Source organism: Rousettus aegyptiacus, unplaced genomic scaffold, assembly GCF_014176215.1.
Source record: "Rousettus aegyptiacus isolate mRouAeg1 unplaced genomic scaffold, mRouAeg1.p scaffold_m13_p_17, whole genome shotgun sequence".
Classification (NCBI taxonomy): Eukaryota; Metazoa; Chordata; class Mammalia; order Chiroptera; family Pteropodidae; genus Rousettus; species Rousettus aegyptiacus.
The window spans coordinates 25139499-25159354 of NW_023416292.1; the positions used below are offsets into that span (position 1 = coordinate 25139499).

At 63.6% G+C, this 19856-nt stretch overlaps 2 protein-coding genes across 7 annotated transcripts; one reads left to right on the plus strand and one right to left on the minus strand.

The window, feature by feature from the left end:
• Positions 1 to 2425: 2425 nt before the first annotated feature.
• PKLR (pyruvate kinase L/R) lies at positions 2426 to 10892 on the plus strand. 6 transcript variants are annotated; one of them, XM_036234824.1, is made up of 11 exons: positions 2426 to 2623; positions 3600 to 3782; positions 5648 to 5739; positions 5832 to 5963; positions 6159 to 6345; positions 6690 to 6960; positions 7071 to 7221; positions 7514 to 7666; positions 7755 to 7921; positions 8523 to 8746; positions 9314 to 10892. In XM_036234824.1, exons 1-11 carry the CDS (start codon positions 2527 to 2529, stop codon positions 9418 to 9420), a joined length of 1764 nt encoding a protein of 587 aa, XP_036090717.1. In that variant the 5' UTR covers positions 2426 to 2526; the 3' UTR covers positions 9421 to 10892. The 6 variants fall into 6 exon arrangements, with proteins under 6 accessions (XP_036090717.1, XP_036090719.1, XP_016021643.1 ...); XM_016166157.2 differs by having other exon boundaries at positions 2527 to 2623; positions 8565 to 8746; XM_036234825.1 differs by lacking the exon at positions 2426 to 2623 and adding an exon at positions 2657 to 3030.
• Positions 10566 to 19850, minus strand: HCN3 (hyperpolarization activated cyclic nucleotide gated potassium channel 3). The gene is made up of 8 exons (XM_016166156.2): positions 19434 to 19850; positions 16236 to 16665; positions 15232 to 15393; positions 14641 to 14859; positions 14089 to 14235; positions 13477 to 13717; positions 12494 to 12658; positions 10566 to 12088 (listed from the first exon to the last, which is right to left on the minus strand). The coding sequence occupies exons 1-8, from the start codon at positions 19715 to 19717 to the stop codon at positions 11388 to 11390; spliced, it is 2349 nt and encodes a 782-aa protein (XP_016021642.2). The 5' UTR covers positions 19718 to 19850; the 3' UTR covers positions 10566 to 11387.
• Between the last annotated feature and the right edge of the window lie 6 nt (positions 19851 to 19856).

Below are 19856 nucleotides of genomic sequence, written 5' to 3' on the forward strand. Positions count from 1 at the left end.
CCGGCGGCTCTCGGGCGCCCCTCGCAGGCGGCCGGCGGCGCTGTCCCCGGGGCCGCGCGCGGTGCTCGCTGGTCGGCAGCGTCCAGCGGCCTTGGCCGGAGGACAAACCTGGACCTTGAGTGCGCGTGTGAGAGCACGGGCGCGCGTGCGCGTGCCGCTGAGAAAAAGTGTGACAGTCGGTGTGTCTGTGCCATTTGTCCGTTGCATGCGCGTGTGCTGGTGGCGCGTGGGCCGTGTGCGTGAGGGTCAGACGCTGGGTGTGCCTGAGTGGAACAGGGTGTCAGTGAGCACTTGCGTGTGTCCCAGCGCTGGGACTCTGTGTCACCTCCTCTGTGAAGCCCCCCTGACCTCCTCCTCCCCAAGGCCCGGTTCCCCTGGGGCCCTTCTGTGTCCTGGCACTGCTCTGTCACCCGCCCGACGTCGTCGATTGAACTTTGAAGGGAACCAGGGCTAGCTTTCCTGTCCCTCCCCAGTGTGGGCAGAGACGCGGCCTTGGTGACCACAAGTCCAACAAGGCAGGGCACGCGGCCCAGGCCCGCTCCGTGCTGGCGTCCGTGTCCATGCGTGTTTGGAGTCACGTGCGTGGCTCTGTGCGTGTCTGAGGGCACGAGAGTGTGTGTGTGTGCGGAGCGTGGGAGCGACCTCGCCCCAGGAGCTGCCTTCCGTCCTCCCTCTCTGAGTCTCTCACCCACGGGCCTCCCACTGCCTGGCCCTGTGACAAAGTGCACACTCCTTCACGTGGTCGCTTGTGGACGCAGGGTCAGCCAGATCGATCTCGGGTCAAACCTTCCGTCACCCCGGCTGGAGAGGACAGGGGCCGCTTGGGGCAACTGACCCCACTTCCTGTCATCCACTCGGGACTTGAACCTCTGGGATGCTTGTCCTCCTGGCCGGTTCTGGAATCAGTGCAAAATGCCCAGGCCAGCCTTAAACATCTCGTGTCCCCTCCTCACCCCCAAACCCTGAGGCTTGAGTCCCCCAGTCCCTGAAGTCTGTCGCGTTCCTCTGGCTGTAACTGTCATCCATCTTTATTAGTTCTGCCTTCTGTATACCGTGCCTGGAACCCCAAGCTCATCCCGCCCTGGGAAGTTCTTCTCGGTTTCTGTTTTCTTCTCCACTCAGAGTCTGAGGCTTCTCTCGTCTCCTCCAGGGATCAGTCTGACAGGAAAGAGCCAGTGCTTACCGCTCAGGCTCTGGGGCCACACTCCGCGGGCCCGAATCCCCACTTCACCACCGGCGGGATCCTCAGCTCCAGATAAGTGGACCAGGCAAGGTCCATCGGGAAAGCAAGGGCTCCTCAAACTAGATCATCTGCAAAGTGTTTCATAACGGGACTGTGGACAAAGCGTGGGCAGCATATGGGTGAAATTCAGGGAACAGGGTATCACCTCTAGCACAGTAACAGAGGGCTTAGTTTCTGCCCCCAGGGGATGGGGGCAGGGGCAGGTAAATGCCCAGCCGCCCTCTCCTGTCTCAGCCCTTGGTGCCCTTCCCACCAGCCAGGCCCCAGAGCCACGGGGCAAGGCCCTCAGCCTCCTGGCCTCACGGCGGAGTGAAGAAGGGTGGAGAAAAGGCTGCAGGGGCCACAGAAGAGGCCAGTTCACCCTGCCCACTTCAGTCCCCTCCCCTGCAGAGCAGGCTGTCAACCCCCTTCCTTCTGGGTGACAAGGGGAGAGGATGTGTAGGAAGCATCAGGGATCGGAGCCAGTCGCAGTGAACCATCGATTGGCATCTCACCCTTGGCCCATGTAAAACTGGGGCAACCCTGTTCCCTCCCTCGTCTCTGTGAGGGGCACTGCCGTGTGCCCAGCTGCCCAAGCCGGACTCCCCAGCGCCATCCCACAGGAGGCGAAGCCCCGTCCCCCTGTCCCCGCATCACTCCATCTCTCTACCCTGTCTGCTCATCAAAACACATCTCAGATCCGTCACCCCCTCCCTCCTCACTGCCACTATCCTGGTCCATCACCTCCCGCCGAGGTCACGATCTGTTTGCTGCTCGTTGGTAGTCGGCCTGCCCACCACGTGGTAAATTCCATTTACAATAGGAAGGACAGAGGCCTGGGCTGAGCGGCCCACCTCCGTACCCTCAGGGCCTGGCACAGAGAGTGGTCAGCGAGCAGGTGGAAGCCAACGCTGGGATGACGGCGACGCTGCCAGAGCCCCCGTCACAGTGCTCCCCGCGGATCCCCACCCCCCATTCCCCGCTTCCCAGAGTCATCCCTGGCTGACTTCAGTCGGTGCGAAGAAGAAGGGGCCACATCACTGGCAAAAAATCTCTGTTCGGGGTGATGACCAAACAGTGTGAATGGATCAAAAAAATTATCAGGAAAAATGGGGAGGGGAGGAGGAATGAATGCGGCCAGCAGGGGGGAGGCGGCAGGGCTGGGGGAGGGGCTCCGCGCGGGGCCAGGGGCGGCCTGCGGGGTGTGTCCCCTTTCTTCTCTCTGTCTCCCTGCGATAAGACCAGCAGTTTGGTCATCCTCGCCCCTCTCTCCCCAAGCCGGCAGCCCCAGGAGGACGAGAAGCATGTCGACCCAGGAGGACGAGAAGACACAAGCCCCGCAGCTTTCCTCATGGCTCTCTAGGGACTTGGCAAAGTCCTTCCTGATCGGGGCTCCGGGAGGTAAGAAAGGTCAACAGAAGCCAGCGAGGAGAGGGGGACACGAGGGCAGAATTCAGCAGTGGGGTGAAGGGTGCAGCAGATGCATGTGTGCTGCTGGCGGGGCTGGGGCGTCGTGTCCGCGCCCCGTCTCCCCTGTATGGACTCGGTGTGGACTCTGGTCTGGGCCTCTCCTCCCAGCCCCTGCGAGCAGGGCAGAGGGGAGCCTGTAGCTTGGGACCCACAGGGTACTCCCGTGGTGGTTCCTGGACTCTGACCCCAGTGCCTGGGCTTCCAGTGACAGGGGAGACGTTGGTGACACTTTAACCAGTAGGCGCGGGAGGCAGGTCGCAGCCCAGCCGGGGCGCATGCCTCTGACGCGCTGACAGCGTGGAGCGGACCCCCGGAGGCAGGCGGCGGCGGCATGCAGAGTACGCAGGGTGGCTGCTCCGGGCTGGTCCAAGCTGCAGGGACCCCAGGACCTGGAGTAGCGGGGGGCGGGGGGCGGGGGGCAGGGGAAGGAAACTCAGAGGAAGGGGTGGAGAAGCCAGCAACTGGGTGGGAAAAAAGGGGACCCTGAGGAAGGGGAACTGGAAGCTTCCTGGATAACGAGGAGCCGCTGTGGACCGGGCATGGAGGGGCTGAGGCCAAGGAAGGTCAGCGGCTGAAGGGCGCGGGGTCAGGGGTTGCCAGGGGCCGGGTGGCCGAATGGTCAAGAACTTGAGCCTAGAGTTAGTCAGAGCTGGGCCTGGCTCCCAGCTCCCCCACTGAGAAGCCACGGGGTACCCGGCAGTATTCGCTTTCGCAGCCTGTTTCCCCGTCTGCGCAGCGGGGTGGCCGCAGAGCACGCAGCGCTCCATGAGATGCCGTGTGCGCATGCCCAGCCCCGAGCGCGGGCTCGCCGGAAGCCGGGGCGCTGCGGCGCGCGGCCCGGTGCGGGGTTGAGGCGGGGGGGGGGGGGGGCGGAGGCAGGCGTCCATGCAGCCCCCTTCTCCTGCAGGGCCAGCGGGCTACCTGCGGCGGGCCAGCGTGGCCCAGGTGACCCAGGAGCTGGGCGCCGCCGCCTTCCAGCAGCAGCAGCTGCCGGCCGCGATGGCGGACACCTTCCTGGAGCACCTCTGCCTGCTGGACATCGACTCGGAGCCCGTGGCCACGTGCAGCACCAGCATCATCGCCACCATCGGCAAGCGCCGGCTGGCCCCGCGGCGTCACAGGGCCTCTCGGGCGTTTCTCGGGGTGCTTCCTCATCCTTTGGGACTTCTCTGTGTTTGACAGAGTCGTTTATTCAGCAAATGTCTGTTGAGCGCTTGTGGTAGATAAGGTTTTGGGCCCTGGGCGCAGAGCGGTGAAATAAGCAGACAGAGATCCCTACCCTTGAGGAGCTGACAACCTAGCTGGGTGGGACGATAACTAATAACACGATAACTTGTTAAGCAAGTCAGAGAGGGATGAGTACCAGGGGGACAAGAGAACAGTAGAGCGTGGGGAAGGGCACCCGAGGCCAGCGCGGGAGGCAGGTCGCAGTCCCAGGCGACATTCCTGAGAATATGAGACCTGAGCCAACAACTTGAAGATAAGAGAATGAGGCCCGCAGATGTTTGGGGACGAGAGTGCAGTTAGCGCGAGGGCCCAGGTCAGGGAGGCTGGGGTGGCCGGAAGCCACCGAGCCGGAGGGGGGGGGGCGGGGCACACGCAGCGCGGCGGGCTGCGTTCCTGGCTCGGGCCAGGTGGCGGCCGTGGGGTGGTGAAGGTGATCCGGTTCGAATGGATCTGGAAGGCAGAGCCGACATTTTCCTGGTGGACTGGATGTGGGGCGGGGCGAGGGGGAAGAGGAGTCGAGGGCGGCCCCCAGGCCTTGGCGTGAGGCGCTGGAAGGGCGCACTATCGGCTGAGTGGGAGGGACGGTGGAGGCTTCAGGGAGGTCCGTTTGGGGCCAGCTGCATGTGAGATGCGTCCGGGACGTCCGTGTGCCATGTGGAGTGGACAGTCAGACACTGGCGCTCTGCATTCGGGACAGCGCTCTGCATTGGAGATACAGGTTTGGGATACGAAATTGGCGACATAAATTGTCGGCATATAGGTGGCATTGGAAGCTGCTAGACAGAGACCACCAAGGGAGTGAAGGTGACGTGACAGGAGAGAATGGGATGTGCCATGCTAAGGGGAGGGAGGAGCAAGAGAGGCTAAGGAGAGCCAGGGGCCAAGTGTCAGCGGTATCCTGGGAGCCAAGAAGGAATGTCAGGGAGACGTGTGCCGAGCTGCGAGCTGCCGATGGGCCAGCTGACAGGTGGACCAAGCGCTGGCCTCTAGACTTAGCAAGAACGCATCGATTCTTGGTGATCTTGACAGAGCAGACGCAGTAGGGAGCTGGGGGCCACCCCTGGCCGGAGACCCCTGAAGGAGAATGTGGGTGGGGACTGGAGACGGCAAGTGCACATCCCTCTTGCAAAGAGCTCTGCCGCAAAGAAGCAGGACTGTGGCTGGAGGCAGAACTGGGGAGAATGTACGATGAACGAGCTAAAGCGGGCTCACAGGCAGCTGCGAGTGATCCCACAGAAAGGAAGACGCCCCGGCGCAGAGGGCTGGAGGCAGCGGCTGCATCTCAGTCCTTGGGCAGGTGGGCGGGCTTCAGTAGGGGCAGCGCAGCTTGGCCAGCTGGCTCTCAGTTCCACAGCTGACCGCTGACGGGTTGGCAGAGCCGGGAAGGGGAAGGACTCGGCTCTCCTCAGTCAGTATGAGGCCTATCGGGCTTATGGCCCCCAACCCCAACCGCCCTCACCTGGGCCCAGTCCCCTGCCTTACCCCGTCACTCGCTGGCGTCACCCCTACATGCAGCAGTGACATTGCTGCTGACGCCCCTCCAAGCCCCAGGGAGGCAGGCGTTGGCGCAGAGGGGAACATTGTTCCTGAGCCATGAGCAGGGACTGCATTGGGGACAAGGCGAGGTACCAGGACCTCTGCGGCGTGGGCGTCTCTGAAGGGGGTGCCGGATTTGGTTGGCTCTCGTGTTTGGAGAGAAAGGCGTCTGAGCGGGGTATCTGGTTCCAGGGCCAGCGTCGCGCTCTGTGGAGCTCCTCAAGGAGATGATTAAGGCCGGGATGAACATTGCGCGACTCAACTTCTCGCACGGCTCGCACGAGGTTCGCGGAGGGGCCGCGGGGGCCGCGGGGCTGGAAGATGCCTGGGGTCCGGGCCGCCTTCCCCTGAAACCCCGGCTCGGTTCCGTCTCCAGTACCACGCCGAGTCCATCGCCAACATCCGGGAGGCAGTGGAGAGCTTTGCAGCTTCCCCGCTCGGCTACCGACCCGTGGCCATCGCTCTGGACACCAAAGGACCGGAGATCCGCACCGGCGTCTTGCTGGGGGTGAGGCCGGCCGGGCCGTGCAGGGGCAGCAGGACGTGAAGCAGCGGCCCGCGGGGCGGAGCGGTGCCCGGGGAACTGGGCGGCGACCGAGCGGTGACTCGGGGGGCGGAGCAGCGGGCCGGGGCTGGGCGCACGGGTGACTTGGGGGGCGGAGCATGGGCGGGGCCGAGTGCAGACTCGTGGCTCCGCCCCCAGGGCCCCGAGGCGGAAGTGGAGCTGGTGAAGGGCTCCCAGGTGCTGGTGACCGTGGACCCGGCGTTCCGGACACGGGGGGACGCGGGCACCGTGTGGGTGGACTACCCCAACATCGTCCGGGTCGTGCCGGTGGGCGGCCACATCTACATCGACGACGGGCTCATCTCCCTGGCGGTCAAGAAAATCGGTGCGGACGCGCCTCCGGCCCCGCCGCGCGCGCGGCTGCGCGCCCTCTCCGCGGCTCCCGCGTTCGCCCTTAGACCCAGCGCCGCCCTCCCGGCCGGCGTCCCTCCCCGCGCGTCCCAGGAGCCCCCGACATCCACACTCCCGGGCCCCCCTGGCCTCGGCGGGGAGTCGTTTCTTCCACAGGCGTCCGCCTGGTGCCCATGTAGTGCGGGGCCCAGACCTGGGGCGGAGAAACCGAGCGGACGTGGATCCGGATCTCTTGGGGGCCCAACGCCCTGTTCTCTCGGCTGCGACTCTGCCTCTGGCCTCGCCCCTGACCTAGGCTTGCTCTCTCCGTGTCCGCAGGCCCAAAGGGGCTGGAAACGGAGGTGAAGAATGGCGGCATGCTGGGCAGCCGGAAGGGCGTGAACTTGCCTGGCGCCCAGGTGGACCTGCCCGGGCTGTCCGAGCAAGACGCCCGGGACCTGCGCTTCGGGGTAGAGCATGGCGTGGACATCGTCTTTGCCTCCTTTGTGCGGAAAGCCAGCGATGTGGTCGCAGTCCGGGCTGCGCTGGGGCCGGAAGGACAAGCCATCAAGATCATTAGCAAAATCGAGAACCACGAAGGCGTGAAGAAGTGAGGCTTGGCCTTTGTCCCCAACCAGCCCCGTCACCCCTCCTGTTCTCCCGTCCCCTCTCCCTGGCATCTCCCGGCCCTTCGCCAGCCCTGACTCCCCAACCGCCCAGGTTCGATGAAATCCTGGATGTGAGCGACGGCATCATGGTGGCCCGGGGTGACCTGGGCATTGAGATCCCAGCCGAGAAGGTCTTCCTGGCTCAGAAGATGATGATCGGGCGTTGCAACTTGGCGGGCAAGCCGGTTGTCTGCGCCACCCAGGTCTGGAGTGAGCCTGGAGAGGGCCGGGGCACTCTGCGGGTGTGGGGCCGCCGGAGGTTGAATACCTACCCTTAGTCCATAGCACGTTTTGCTGTCCAGGATTGGATCCTCAAACAGTGACGTTAGGAAGAGCAACTGTGACCCCCATTTTCAGACGAAGAGACTGAACTACCCAGGTCACACAGTTTGTGACTGCGACCCTGGTTTTCAGGGCACTCTGAGCACGTGGGATGCCAGAGAAGTAGCTTGGGCAGGGTCCCCGATCAGAGTGTGACATCCAGATGTCTCCCAGATGCTGGAGAGCATGATCACTAAGCCCCGGCCGACGCGGGCAGAGACCAGCGACGTGGCCAACGCCGTGCTGGACGGGGCCGACTGCATCATGTTGTCGGGCGAGACCGCCAAGGGCAGCTTCCCGGTGGAGGCCGTGATGATGCAGCACGCGGTAGGGGCTTGGGATGCGGGGCAGAGAGGCGGGGCAGCGCCCCGCGCCAGGCCCCGCCCCGGGCCCGGCCTGACCTGTGCGCCGGCAGATCGCGCGGGAGGCGGAGGCCGCAGTGTACCACCGACAGCTGTTTGAGGAGCTGCGCCGCGCTGCGCCCCTGAGCCGCGACCCCACTGAGGTCACCGCCATCGGCGCCGTCGAGGCTGCCTTCAAGTGCTGTGCTGCGGCCATCGTCGTGCTGACCACCACTGGCCGGTGAGGGGGCCTGGCGATACCCAGAGAGGCCTGAGGGCTGGGGCGGGCCACAGGCTTGGGTTTTGTCTTGTCATCAGGGATGAAGAGTGTGGTTCTGGGGCAACAGGAGAGGTAGCTGTGAGACCCGGAAGTCCGGAGAGGCGGACCCTAGGGCGTGCCAAGAACCCCGTGGGGGGCCATGGGGGGTGCCACCCCGGGAGCAGTGGTCACTAGGCCACTTGGGCTCCCAGGGCCCAGAGGCAAGTTAAGTCCTCTGCAGTCAGCCCGCGGAGCCTCTGCTGAGGGCTTGCGGAAGGGCCCAGAGGCCTGAGTTCAAGTCTTTGGTCTGAGATGACACCGTGGGACGTCGCCCAGGTCCCGAGCCTTCATGGGCTCGTGAGGATTGGCCGGGGCCCCTCCACAGAGGGGTTTGATGTTCCTCAGGGTGGTTTTTCCTCACCGTCTCGTTCGATGTGTCCGTATTGTCTCATATCGTCCTCGTGTGGTGAGAAGGGCAGTCATTCTCATACCCACTTCACAGGCGAGGAAAACCAAGGCCCAGAGAAATGTGATGACTTACCCAGCTTGGGTCACACAGCCTGTTGGTGACACCCGGAACCAGAACCCAAACTCTGGTTTCCCGGGTCTTTTCCTTCTCCTTCAGCTCTGCCCAGCTCCTATCTCGGTACCGACCTCGAGCAGCTGTCATTGCTGTTACCCGCTCCGCCCAGGCCGCCCGCCAGGCCCACCTGTGCCGAGGGGTCTTCCCCTTGCTGTACCGTGAACCTCCAGAGGCCATCTGGGCGGACGATGTGGACCGCCGGGTCCAGTTTGGCATCGAAAGTGGTGAGCCGCCTCGGCGTCCTCCCGGGCCGGCCCTGGGTGACATCGTGAGCCCCGGCGCAAAGGGCCTCGGCTCTCTGCTGTGGTCCCGTTTTCTCTGTGAGGCTCACTAGGACTCAGAGATGGTTTGGCCTCTGTGGGACGTGCTGAGGGAGGAGGGCGGCCAGAGAGAGGGCAGGGCCGTCCCCTTCGTCAGCCCAGCTGCTGCCTGCACCAGGCGGCTGCAGTCGGCAGCGCGTGAAGCGCGGGGGGTGGAAGGAGAAAGGGGGACCCGTCTGCACAGCTGGAACATAAATCTAATTTAAGACTGACTGCGATAGTACCCCACCTCTTCCTGTCGGCATAGCAACGCAGGTGGACATTCCTGCTGCTTAGCAACGCGCCCCACGCCACCCACGGGCATACCGCGGCTCTCCCAGGCTGGTCAGAGTCCCTGTGGCGCCATCTGTGGCTTGCCCCAGGCCCCTCGCTCCCTACAGGGTGGCCTTGAGGCAGAGGGTGGTGGCTGGTCCTCATCGTAGGGCTGGCCTGGGTCCCTCAGTGGCTGACCGTCGCCTTCCCCTCCCTCAGGAAAGCTCCGTGGCTTCCTCCATGTCGGGGACCTGGTGATCGTGGTGACAGGCTGGCGACCTGGTTCTGGCTATACCAACATCATGCGGGTGCTGAGCATATCCTGAGGCGCTCCCCCCTCAGCCCCAGCCAGCTCTGGACCCCATCCCTCCCCCCACTCCCCTCCGCCCCTCTCCCTTCGTCTGTCTTCCCTACTGTCCATCCTCCCTAGCCAAGGCCGCGTCTGCCATCTAACCCCACACCAGGGGGCCCCTTCCCCCTCTCCATCTCACACAGGCCTGAAAGTCTGTGTCCATTTAAGCCCTGGTCATCCCGCACGCCAGTTGTACGATGCCTGCGCCCAGCGCACTCAGCTGGACCCTAAGATGCTCCAAGCCTTTAATCCCAGCTTACTGGTTAATTCTATTTCCCTAGGCTTCCCACGCCTGGGGGCAGGGAGGAGGGGAGCCAGGCACTCCTGTCTTCTCCACATGCTTCATATCCGTGCAGTCTGATGCTCACATGTGGCCTTTGCGGCAATCTGGGCATCCCCGAAGAGAGGGGGAAGCCGGGGGGGCGGGGCAGGGGCGCAGCCAGCCTGGCGAGCCCACCTCGGCCTGTCCTCGTAGCCCCCGCTGGCCGGCAGGCCACCCCCCCCCCCCCCGCTGCTCTCAGAGCCGCCAGTGGGGCGCCCTGCCGCCCCTTCCACCAGCCAGTCACTCCCCCACCCCCACTTTGCTCCCATACACAAACCGGGAGCTAACACGAGTGTCTCTATTTGTTTTAAAGCCAGCTGTTTAGAAGCAATTATAAAACTTCTCCCACACACGCAGAACCCCAGAACCACCCCCCCTCCGCCCAGGAGAAAAGGAGGTTGAGGGTCCCGGCCCCACATTCTCTGATGCCGTAGAGTAGGCGCGGAGACAGGGGTGGGCTGAGGGGTTTCTCTTGTCCCTGAGAAGGCAGGGGAGCCGGCTAGCCTGCCCTTCCCCAGTGCGGAGACCCCGGGCCACCCCTGCTCTGCACCAACTGCAATCTCCCTGGAGAAAAAATCCTAAGAGGAAGGACAGCCCTCCACCCTCAGGCGGCCTGCCCTGCCCCCACCGGAGAGGGGAGGGTCCTGCGCCTCGGCCAGTGCAGCCCCCGGACCGCGGGAGCTGGCTTGGGGCCGCCCTGCCCTGCCTGTCTCCTGGCCAGGAGACCAAGGGAGGGACAGGTAAAGGGACGGGTGAAGAAAATGAAGTTATAATAAATAGGATTAGCAAATCAAACACAATTATTAAATGACTGAATAAATAAGAATAAATAAATAAGGAAGGGAGGAAAGAAAAAAGGCCACCTAAAGATGCACCACTTCGGGTCGGCTCTAGCTCAAGCGGTTCCCTCGTCATGGCGGACTACTAAAGATGTGGCCTCTTGCCGCCCACCCGGGGGGATCAAGGCTGGCACACTAAGGAGGTGCCAACCCTCCCTTCAAGGGGGACCTCACTGGGCAGGGAGGAGGTGGCACCCAGTTCACAAGGAGACAGTCCTACCACAGAAACAGTGCAGGGAACTTGTCAGGAGACGTGTTCCCACTCGGGTTGCAGACGGGGGTCCACACATGGCAGCAAAGGCGGGCACCCACGTCGAGGACCCAAGGTGTCTGTTGACAGCAGTGGGGGCACAGCTAGCTGGCAGCGCCCCGCTGTGCTTAGGGGGACGGGAAGGTGGCGGGCCAGGGTCATGGGCAGGGAAGTGGACATCTAGTCACTTGGCAGTGATGGCGGTGGCAAGTCCTTGTGCTTAATAAGGTGGGGTCATGGGCCGCAGCCCGCGCCTGGCAGGACCACGGCCGGGGGGAAGCCCTCGTCACTGGGCTTGGCGTCACTTCTATCTGGCAGTGGAGACTACAGCGCCTTGAGCACGGTGGGCGCTCGGTACACTCGATGAGTGGGCGCATGGGGCAGGAGGCCGCGGGGTGCCTGAGCGGAGGACAGAAACTGTCTTCCCAGCAGTGACAAGAGGGGTTCCCACCGGGCAGTATTCCAGGCCCCCCTGAGAGGCGACAGCCTTCTGCCATGTACTACTGCACCTGAGAGCTCAACTAAAGGTTTCACATGTTGGCAGAGAGCTGGGGGCCCTGGGGAGGGGCTGGCTCAGGGGCTGGTGGCCTGGGGGGCTGGACTGTCCCCGGAGGCTTGGCCAGGAGCCCTGAGGGGGGCAGGCGTTCACTTCCGGAGCTCTTACGCCCCGGGGAGCCATCGCCTGCTGCCCGCTGGGGCAGGGAGGGCTGGGAGGCTGAGAGGGGGCGGCCCCGAGGTCCCAGTCGCCGTCCGCCTCCTCCTGGGGGGGGGCCCAGCAGGGACACCTGGGAGCGCCCAGCCCGAGACAGGCTGGCGTGGAGGGTTCGGGCAGGTGGGGCTGGCAGGCGGGAGGTGGATGCCCATGGCCCCTGGGCCAGCAGAGGGCCAGCTCGGACAGGCACCAGTGGAGAGGCCGGGGAGCCTGCGGAGCGCCGGGCAGAGCGGGCCAGGAGGGTGGCTGGCGAGTCGGGGGAGAGGGGCAGGGAGCCCCGCTGGTGGGTCAGGGCAATGGCCACGCTGGAGGTCACGGCGGCTGCCTGCAGGGGCGCGTGCACCAGTGGCTCCCACAGCACCGGCTTTCCGCTGAGCCGAGCTCCTGTGCCCGGGGCCAGGCCCCGAACCCCCCGCGCCATGTCCCGGTCATGCTGCACCAGGTGCTGCTCCATGAGGCCCCCGCCGCTGCCCGGACTCGGCTCGGAGCGCTTCCGCTGCAGCACGGAATTCTTCTTGCCTGGTCGTCCGGAGCGAGGAGTGAACACAGGGAAGGGGTCCGGGATGAAGGATGGACGTCGAGAGTGCGAGGGTCAGGTCCGGGGGTGGGCGCAGGCGGGGCGATCCGACAGGTCGGGGCTGAGCGCGTGTCGGAGACGGTGGGGGCCGCGGACTCGGGGAAGGAGGGCTCAGGGCATGGGGCCTGGGGGCAATGCCTCCAGCGGCAGGAGGTGGGTGCCCATCGATGAGGACAGGGAGCCCGAGTGGAAAGGCCTGCTGGGACATTCGCTGGCCCTGGGGTGGGCGCGGGTGTGACATGGACCATCGACGCTGGAAACGTGGGGACCCTGGGACGTGGAGCCCCTTGCCATGGGGCCGGGCCGGGCCCGGCTGGCCCCAACGTGCCGCGGGGGGCAGGCCTCACCGATGCGGCGCAGCCGGTCCACGGCCACCGTCTCGAAGGCCCGGCGCATGGTGGGGAACTCCTCGAGCACGGCGTTGAAGTGGTCCACGCTGAGTGAGTAGAGGCGGCAGTAGGTGTCGGCCCGCACGCTGGCCGTGCGGCGGCCCCGAGTCAGCAGGCAGATCTCTGCGCAACAGGGAGGAGGCCCTCAGAGCCGCTGTCCCCGGGAAGCCCTCTCGCAGGGCCCGCAGTGGCTGACCGGCTCCCACAGGCCTCCCCAGCGGGCAGAAACTAACCATCACTCACCCACCCCAGGGGCCCTAAATGCTCCAAGCACTGTCACTCCCCAGACCTGCAGCTCCAAACCAAAGCTAACGAGCAGGCCGGTCTGGCGGGCCCCAGGGTCCCAGTTGATCCCGCCCCACCTCTCTGTCCCAGGGGCAGGCCTGGGGCAGCGCCCCACTCCGTGCCCGCCCCTCCCACCCCGCTGACTGAACACCGGGGACAATCCAGAGGAGAAACGCAGTTGCTCAGGCAACGGGCAGCACGACGGGGCCGCCAAAGGCTGGCGGGGAGTTTGGGGACAGAGATCAGGTGAGCCTCGGTCGCCTTGGGCAGCGGCTGGCAGAACGGCCCCCACTGTCGCAGGCTGGGTCCCGGAGTCGCACCGCTGGGAGCCGCCGAGCCCGAGCCCCCGGGGCCACAGCGCTTTATTCCTCTCTGTCCGTCACCTCGTACGATCCGTGGATTTCACTGCTTATGGTTCTGAAAGCCCCACTGGCCCAGAAACTACCCACCGGGCTGTGCACTGGACTCTCTGGAGAAGCTTTTTAAAACACAGAGGTGCAGGCCCAGGCCCAGAGATTCGGACTCAGTAGCCTGGGGAGGGACCGGAACCCTGATTCCGCGGCATGGCCAGGTGGGGCCCTGATCCAGGGGGCAGCTGCCCTCGGTCCCCTGCTCCAGCCCCCCGCCCCCCGCCGCCCTCCTTGAGGCCTGCTGACCCCCGAAGTAGGATCCGTCGGTGAGGCGGGTGTCCCGGGCGCCGCGCGCCAGCACGCTGAGCAGCCCGTGCTGGATGAAGTACATCTTGCGGCCCACGGAGCCCTCGCGCACCACGAGGTCCCCCGGCTGGAAGACCTCGAATCGCAGCTTGCTGAGCACCGCGGTGACGAAGCCGGGGTCCGCGTGTGCGAACAGCGGCATGTGGGCCACCAAGCCCCGGCAGGTGAAGTTAATGATCTCCTGGGCAGGGGAGGGGCCTGTCAGGCAGGCTGAGCCCCCTGCTCCGAGGGACCCCCATCGAGCTCATCTGTCTCCACAGGCCCACCCCTGGGGTCATGATCTGCAAGGACGGGGATGCTTCAGTGGGCCTGGGACCATCCCCCGGCCCTTGCCTTCAGAGCTCCCCCATGAGCCTGGAAGGACCGCCCCCCAACAGAGACCCTGCAGCCCCTCCCGTGGACACTGCACACCCATAGCCCTTCGAGAAAGACCCCAGGCCCTAAAAGCCTCGAAGGCCTGGCCTCCCACGGGGCCCTCTGCAGGCCTGCCCACTGCAGCTGCGCCTGCTGCCCAGCAGTGTGCCCCGGAAGCCCCCGCCCGCCCGGCCCCACCTCCCGCAGCGGCTCGCTCAGCTCGCCCAAGATGCTGTCCTCGTCGAACATCTTGCCCTGGTAGCGGTGCTCATAGTACTCGTGGATGCGCTGCCGGGTGTCGGCCGGCAGCTTGTGGAAGGCCATGTACTGCTCCACCTGCTTGTACTGCGGCGCCGGCCCGTGGCCAGCAGCAAGGCGACCCAGGGACGGACGTGGGGCCGGAACAGCGGAGGCAGGCGAATGCGCAGGAGGGCCGCAGGCATGGGTCCCACCCCGGCGGGGAGGCGCAGAGACAGAAGAGGACACACAGGGCCACAGAAGGACACGAGGGTCACGGCGGGTGCGAGGAGGACGTGAGCGCGGTCACGGGAAAACCCGGACGGGGCCAGAGGAGGGGTCCGAGGACAGAAGCAGGGGTCCAGACGAGGAGACGGCACAGACACGGGAACGGGACGAAGCGCGGGGGCCAGGAAGGATGCGAGACCCGCCAGCGCACGCGCCAGGCTCGCGCGGCCGGCAGCCAGCACCCCCCACCACCCCCCCCCCGCCCCGGCTCCCGGCCCTGCTGACCTTCTCCTGGTACTGACGCCGGGAGGAGTCCAGGGACTGGATGAGGGCGGTGGCATGGCCGATGAACATGGCGTAGCAGGTGGCGCCCACGATCATGCTGAGCATGGTGAGCCAGACGTCGGGCATGCCCACGGGCGCCTGCTGCCCGTAGCCGATGCACAGCATGTGGCTCATGGCCTTGAACAGGGCGTGGGAATACTGGCGGCCCCACGAGTGGTTCTGCGGGCAGAGGATTGCACGGCTGGCGGAGGGCCCCCAGCGCCCCTTCTCCTGCCCCCTTTCGCCTCTCCCTTCTTCCTTCCGCCTGCCCCCTTCGCTTCTGACCTCCCTCCTGGGAGCCACTCACGTGGCCCGAGGCAGAAGGGGGCTCTTCGGCAGCTTGGGGCCGTCAGTTCCGGCCCAGGTTTCCTACCCTGTCTGCTCCCCCCACCCCACGAGCATGTCCTCTGGGTCCCTTTCCTCCCTCTCGCTTCCCCTCCTCTTCGCTCCTGTTTCCTCTCTCGGTCACCTCTGCCCCCAGCAGTCATCCAGCCACTGGGGCAGAAGAGCCCTCAGCAGGCCCAGGAGGGGCGGGGCTGTGGGCGTTCTCACCACCATGTGGTTGATGGAGACCCAGCAGTCGGGAGGGAAGTCCTGCAGCATGGGGACCAGGAACTGCAGGCAGCCGTCCCAGTGGCACAGCAGCAGCATCATCCCGATGAGGTTGAAGATGCGGACCACAGCACTGGCCAGGTCATAGGTCATGTGAAAGATCTGAGGAGTCCGAGGAGGGGCGGCTGTGGACAGGAGCCCCCCTGCCGGCCCCTCCCCTCCCAGCCTGGCGGGTTCTCGCTTTGAACGTCTCTCTGGCCCCAGCCCATGAATTTAAAAAAAACACGGCCATTATCTGTAGAGCTTTCCAGCGCACATATCCGGTTAATACAGGCGGGCTGTGTAACGACTCTCCTCTTACACATGGGAAAATAGTTACATGCCCAGAACCACACAGTGTCACAGCAGAACCTCAGAAAGGTCTGCTGCACAAGCTGCCCGGCGACGGCCTGGGAGAGAGGAGAGGACTTTCCGAACGTCATGTCCCCGGAGCATGTGGGTAAGGATTGATGATGGCAGCCCTCTTCCCCTCTAATAATAATGATAGTAGGTAATTTGCCGGGAACTTACTCTGTGCCGGCACTGTTCTAAGTGTTAACTCCTTTAATCCTTATAGCCCATGTCCGCAAGTACATGTAACATTCTCGTTTTGCAGAAGAGGAAACCAAGTCTCCGTATAAACAGTAAAACTGGGGTCTGACCACAGGCGATGGGGTTGCAGAGTCCACACTCGGAACCACGACACTCTGCTGCCCTCCAGCCCAGCCGCTGTCACACCGGGCAATTCCCAGCCCCCTCCCCCATCCTCTTCCCCCAGAGTCTACTAACCCTCTACTAACCCGTCCCCTGAACCCTCGCCCTGTTCCTGCTTCTCCCCCACCGACTTCGGAGAGAGCCCACTTTCGGAGGTCCCACCCACCCGCCTACCTCGTAAAGTCTCGGGGAGCCCCACCCGCAGCGCTTTCTGCGCTAGCCCGCGAGCCCCGCCCACCTCCCCGCCCCACCTCCTCCCACTGGTGAATGTAGCGGATGAGGCGGGAGAGGCGGAGCAGTCGCAGGAGGCTCAGGATCTTGGTGAAGCGCACGATCCGCAGGGCCCGCGCGGTTTTGTAGACCTCGGCGTCCAGCCGTGGCTCCAGCTCCACCACCAGGAAGATGTAATCCACAGGGATGGAGGAGATGAGGTCAACCAGAAACCAGGTGCGCAGGTAGCGCGTGCGGATGGCTTGCGGTGCCAGCAGGATCTCGGCGCCTTCCTCTACCACGATGCCGGTGCGGAAGTTGAGCACCAGATCCAGCAGGAAGAAAGTGTCGGAGAGGACGTTGAAGACGATCCAAGGCGGGGAGTTCTCCTCCTTGAAGAAGGTGATGCCCACGGGCAGCACGATGAGGTTCCCCACCATCAGCAGAAGCATGATCAGGTCCCAGTAAAACCTAGGGTGTGGACGGGATGGGGAGTAAGACCTCGGGGATATTTCTCCAGCCGCTAGACAAACAGGAGCCAGTCTGAGGTGGGCAAGAGTGGGCGAGGATACAGAACCAGGGAACGGCCACTTACAGCCAGCTGGTGGCGGCGTAAGCTGGGACCACCCTTTGAGGAAATGGTTTGGCATTATCTAGTAAAGTTAAACACGGCACTGCCAGCAATTCCATTCCTAGGTATATGGACACTCGAGGAGCTGCGGACAGGGAGCGCAGCCTTACGTCTGGAACAATCTGAGTGTCCATCAGTAGAACAATGTAGACACATGAGATGAAGACATGGTGATATATCTGCGCCCCGGAACACTGCACGGCAGCTGGATGGGGGCGTCTCACACGTTTCGCGCTGAGCCAAAGAAGCGAGAAACGGCAGCATGGCACCGGACGTTTCCGCTTGTACAAAGTTCACAAACAGCCGAACCAAGCTGCGTCATTTAGAGATTCACAGGCAAGTGGCGAAACTACGGAGAGGAGCAAGGCAACGAGTGTGAGCGTGAGTGTGGGGAAGGAAGGCGAGGGCAGAGCGAGGCTTCTGGGGCGCCGGCAACACCGTCTCCACTGGCCCGGACAGTGGTCACGTGGGAGCGTGCTGCAGAATTACTCTTTCAAGTATATACGTATATACGCATTAATATACGGTTCACTATATACTATACTACTCTCTGTCTACTATATAGATACACATACTCTGTATCTAGTGTCTACACCTAATACATATCCCCACTATATGTATATCCCTATTGTGTGTATCTCTAATACATACATATCTTAATATATGTAACGAACATGTAATATCCTTACTATGTATATATTTTATGTCACTATTATTAAATATTTTTAAAGTTTAAAATAAAGTCCCCTGTGCTAATCTCACGGGGTTGTTGAAAAATATGCACGGAGACAATGGATGTGACTAGTTGGTATATGACTCACCCACTCCTCGTCCCGAGATTTCTGAAGCGCTTGCTGCCTCTCCCATCTCAGCGATCCGCCCATTTCTAGTCTGGGACGTCACGCCCTCCCCAGCATGGCTGGGCCCATGGTTCCTGTTTAACCTGCTGAGATCTGCTCATCTGCATCCCAGGGTGCGGGTGGCCTCCCCCGCCTCCCATCTGAACTGCGCTTCTCAGGGATGCTCACCCCACAGCACCTCGGACAGGGCTGCACATACAGAGGAGTTGCAGAGGAGGTCCTGAGCAGCCAGGCCTCTCCTCCCCTAACCTCCCTGCACCCGCTGGGACTCTGGCTGAGCCCGGGGGCATGTGCAGGGGGAGAGCCATGCTGCTATCATGGAAGCTGTGGAAAGGAGAGGTCAGGAGGGAGCTAGACAAAGCCCTCACTCATAAAAAAAATCACTGGATAATCTGAGGGTCCGAACTTTTACTTCCAGGACACATCTCATCACAGCATCCACCCAGGACCCAGCCACTCTGACTCTGACTGCAAAATCAATTCTTTCAGGTCCTGAAAGGAGCTTGGTGGTCCCCAAGTCCAGGCCTCCAGGCAGCCCCCTCAGACTATGTGCTTCCAATCCACAATGAACCATCGAGCTGTCTTCCTCTCCCTCCTGGACCACTGGAGGGGTCCGGTGCCGTGAGCGGGAAGAGGAGAGGAGAGGGAAGGAGGGCCCGCCTAGCCAGAGAGCATCTTCACTGCCTGACTCACAGGCAGTCACAAGCCTGGCGGGTGATGCATTAGATAGGACGGAGAAGCAGCACAGTAATAAGGGGGAGACATGTCTTCTGGGGGTACATTGAAGGGTGAAATGGGGGAGGGGAGGAAGAGCCACAGGAGACTAGAAAAGGTGCATGGCGGGGTGGGAATGAGGCAGTAAAGAGGATGGGAGCGGGAGAAACAACGGGAGAAAGGGACGTTTAGGGAATGTGCTCGTCTGTGGATTCCGGGTGATGTCTAGGCTCCGACTGTGTTTCCAGACTCCCGATTCACACCTCATCCTTCCTGCTCATTTCGCTTCCCAGGGTAGGTGCTTTGCACGTATCCTCTCCTCCTCCGAAAGCTGTCCTTCCTGTCCCCCCAAGGACAGGGCTTCTCTCCTCCCCTAGCGACCTTGATGTAGAGGTACAGCCTGATGGGGACTGTGAAGTGGCCCCGCCCCCAACCTCGTCCCTTTTCAATCTGGGAGTCACCTGGGCGGTGGCCGTGCCCTTGCGTTCCTGCCTCAATCGCTATGAGTCCCAAACCCACCCCGCCTTCAGCACCAGGGACAGCGACCAGAACCGCTGTCCTTCCAGGCCCCCCTCCCCGGCGTCCCTGTTTCCCCGGGAGCCTGCCTTGCTGAACTCGGCAGTGCTGGGGGTAAGAGTAGGGGGTGGGGTGGATGGGAAATAGCGGATCTCGGTTTCTGCCTTGGGCTGACCCCGAGCCTCGGAATATGACATAATTTCCCAGGTCGCCAGCAAGCAGTACTGGAGGAGGCAAGAATCCCGAACTCCAGTAGTCCCTGTGGTCCAGGTGGGGTGCCGGGTTCCTGAAACGGGAAGTCCCGGTCTCTGGTGTCTGCTTGTCCCTTCCGTCGCCCCCAGCCTGAGAAGTCTTTGAGATTCCCAGGCTAGGTTGGTGGAAGTGACTCTCTATCCCCATCCAGGGACCCCTGGGTGGGAAATGAAGTGACCGTGGAGGGTGAGGAGGGCCCAGTCCCCGTGTCGCGGCCGTGGGGGTGAGATCTGTGCCACTCGCCCTCCCTGCCGGGCCCCCAGTACCGGAAGTCGCTGTAGGGGTGGATAATCCAGGCCCCCGCTGACTTCACCCGCTCCTGCTCGATTTCCACTGCTTTGTGGCTGCCGAACACGCGAAGGGAGAACTTGTTGACCGTGGGCTGGAGCAGAGTCCCAAGCTGCCTCCTTTTGGGCTCGAGTCCGGATCCGGACCCGGGGATCGGACCCGAGGTCGCAGTCGCAGTCGCTGGGGCAGTGGGAGGCGCCGCCTCCAGCCCAGGGGTCGCCCCATCGCCGGCCCCCGCCGTCGGCCGCGGCTCCGCCTCCATGACGCCCCACCGCTTACACGCTTGGCCTCCTAGACCCTGCCGCGGCCATCCGGGACCCCCGCCCCTCCCAGAGTCGGAGCCCGCGCAGCCCCGGGGCTCGGAGCGGAGGCGTAGTCGGCTGGCAACTGCGGGCGCGCGG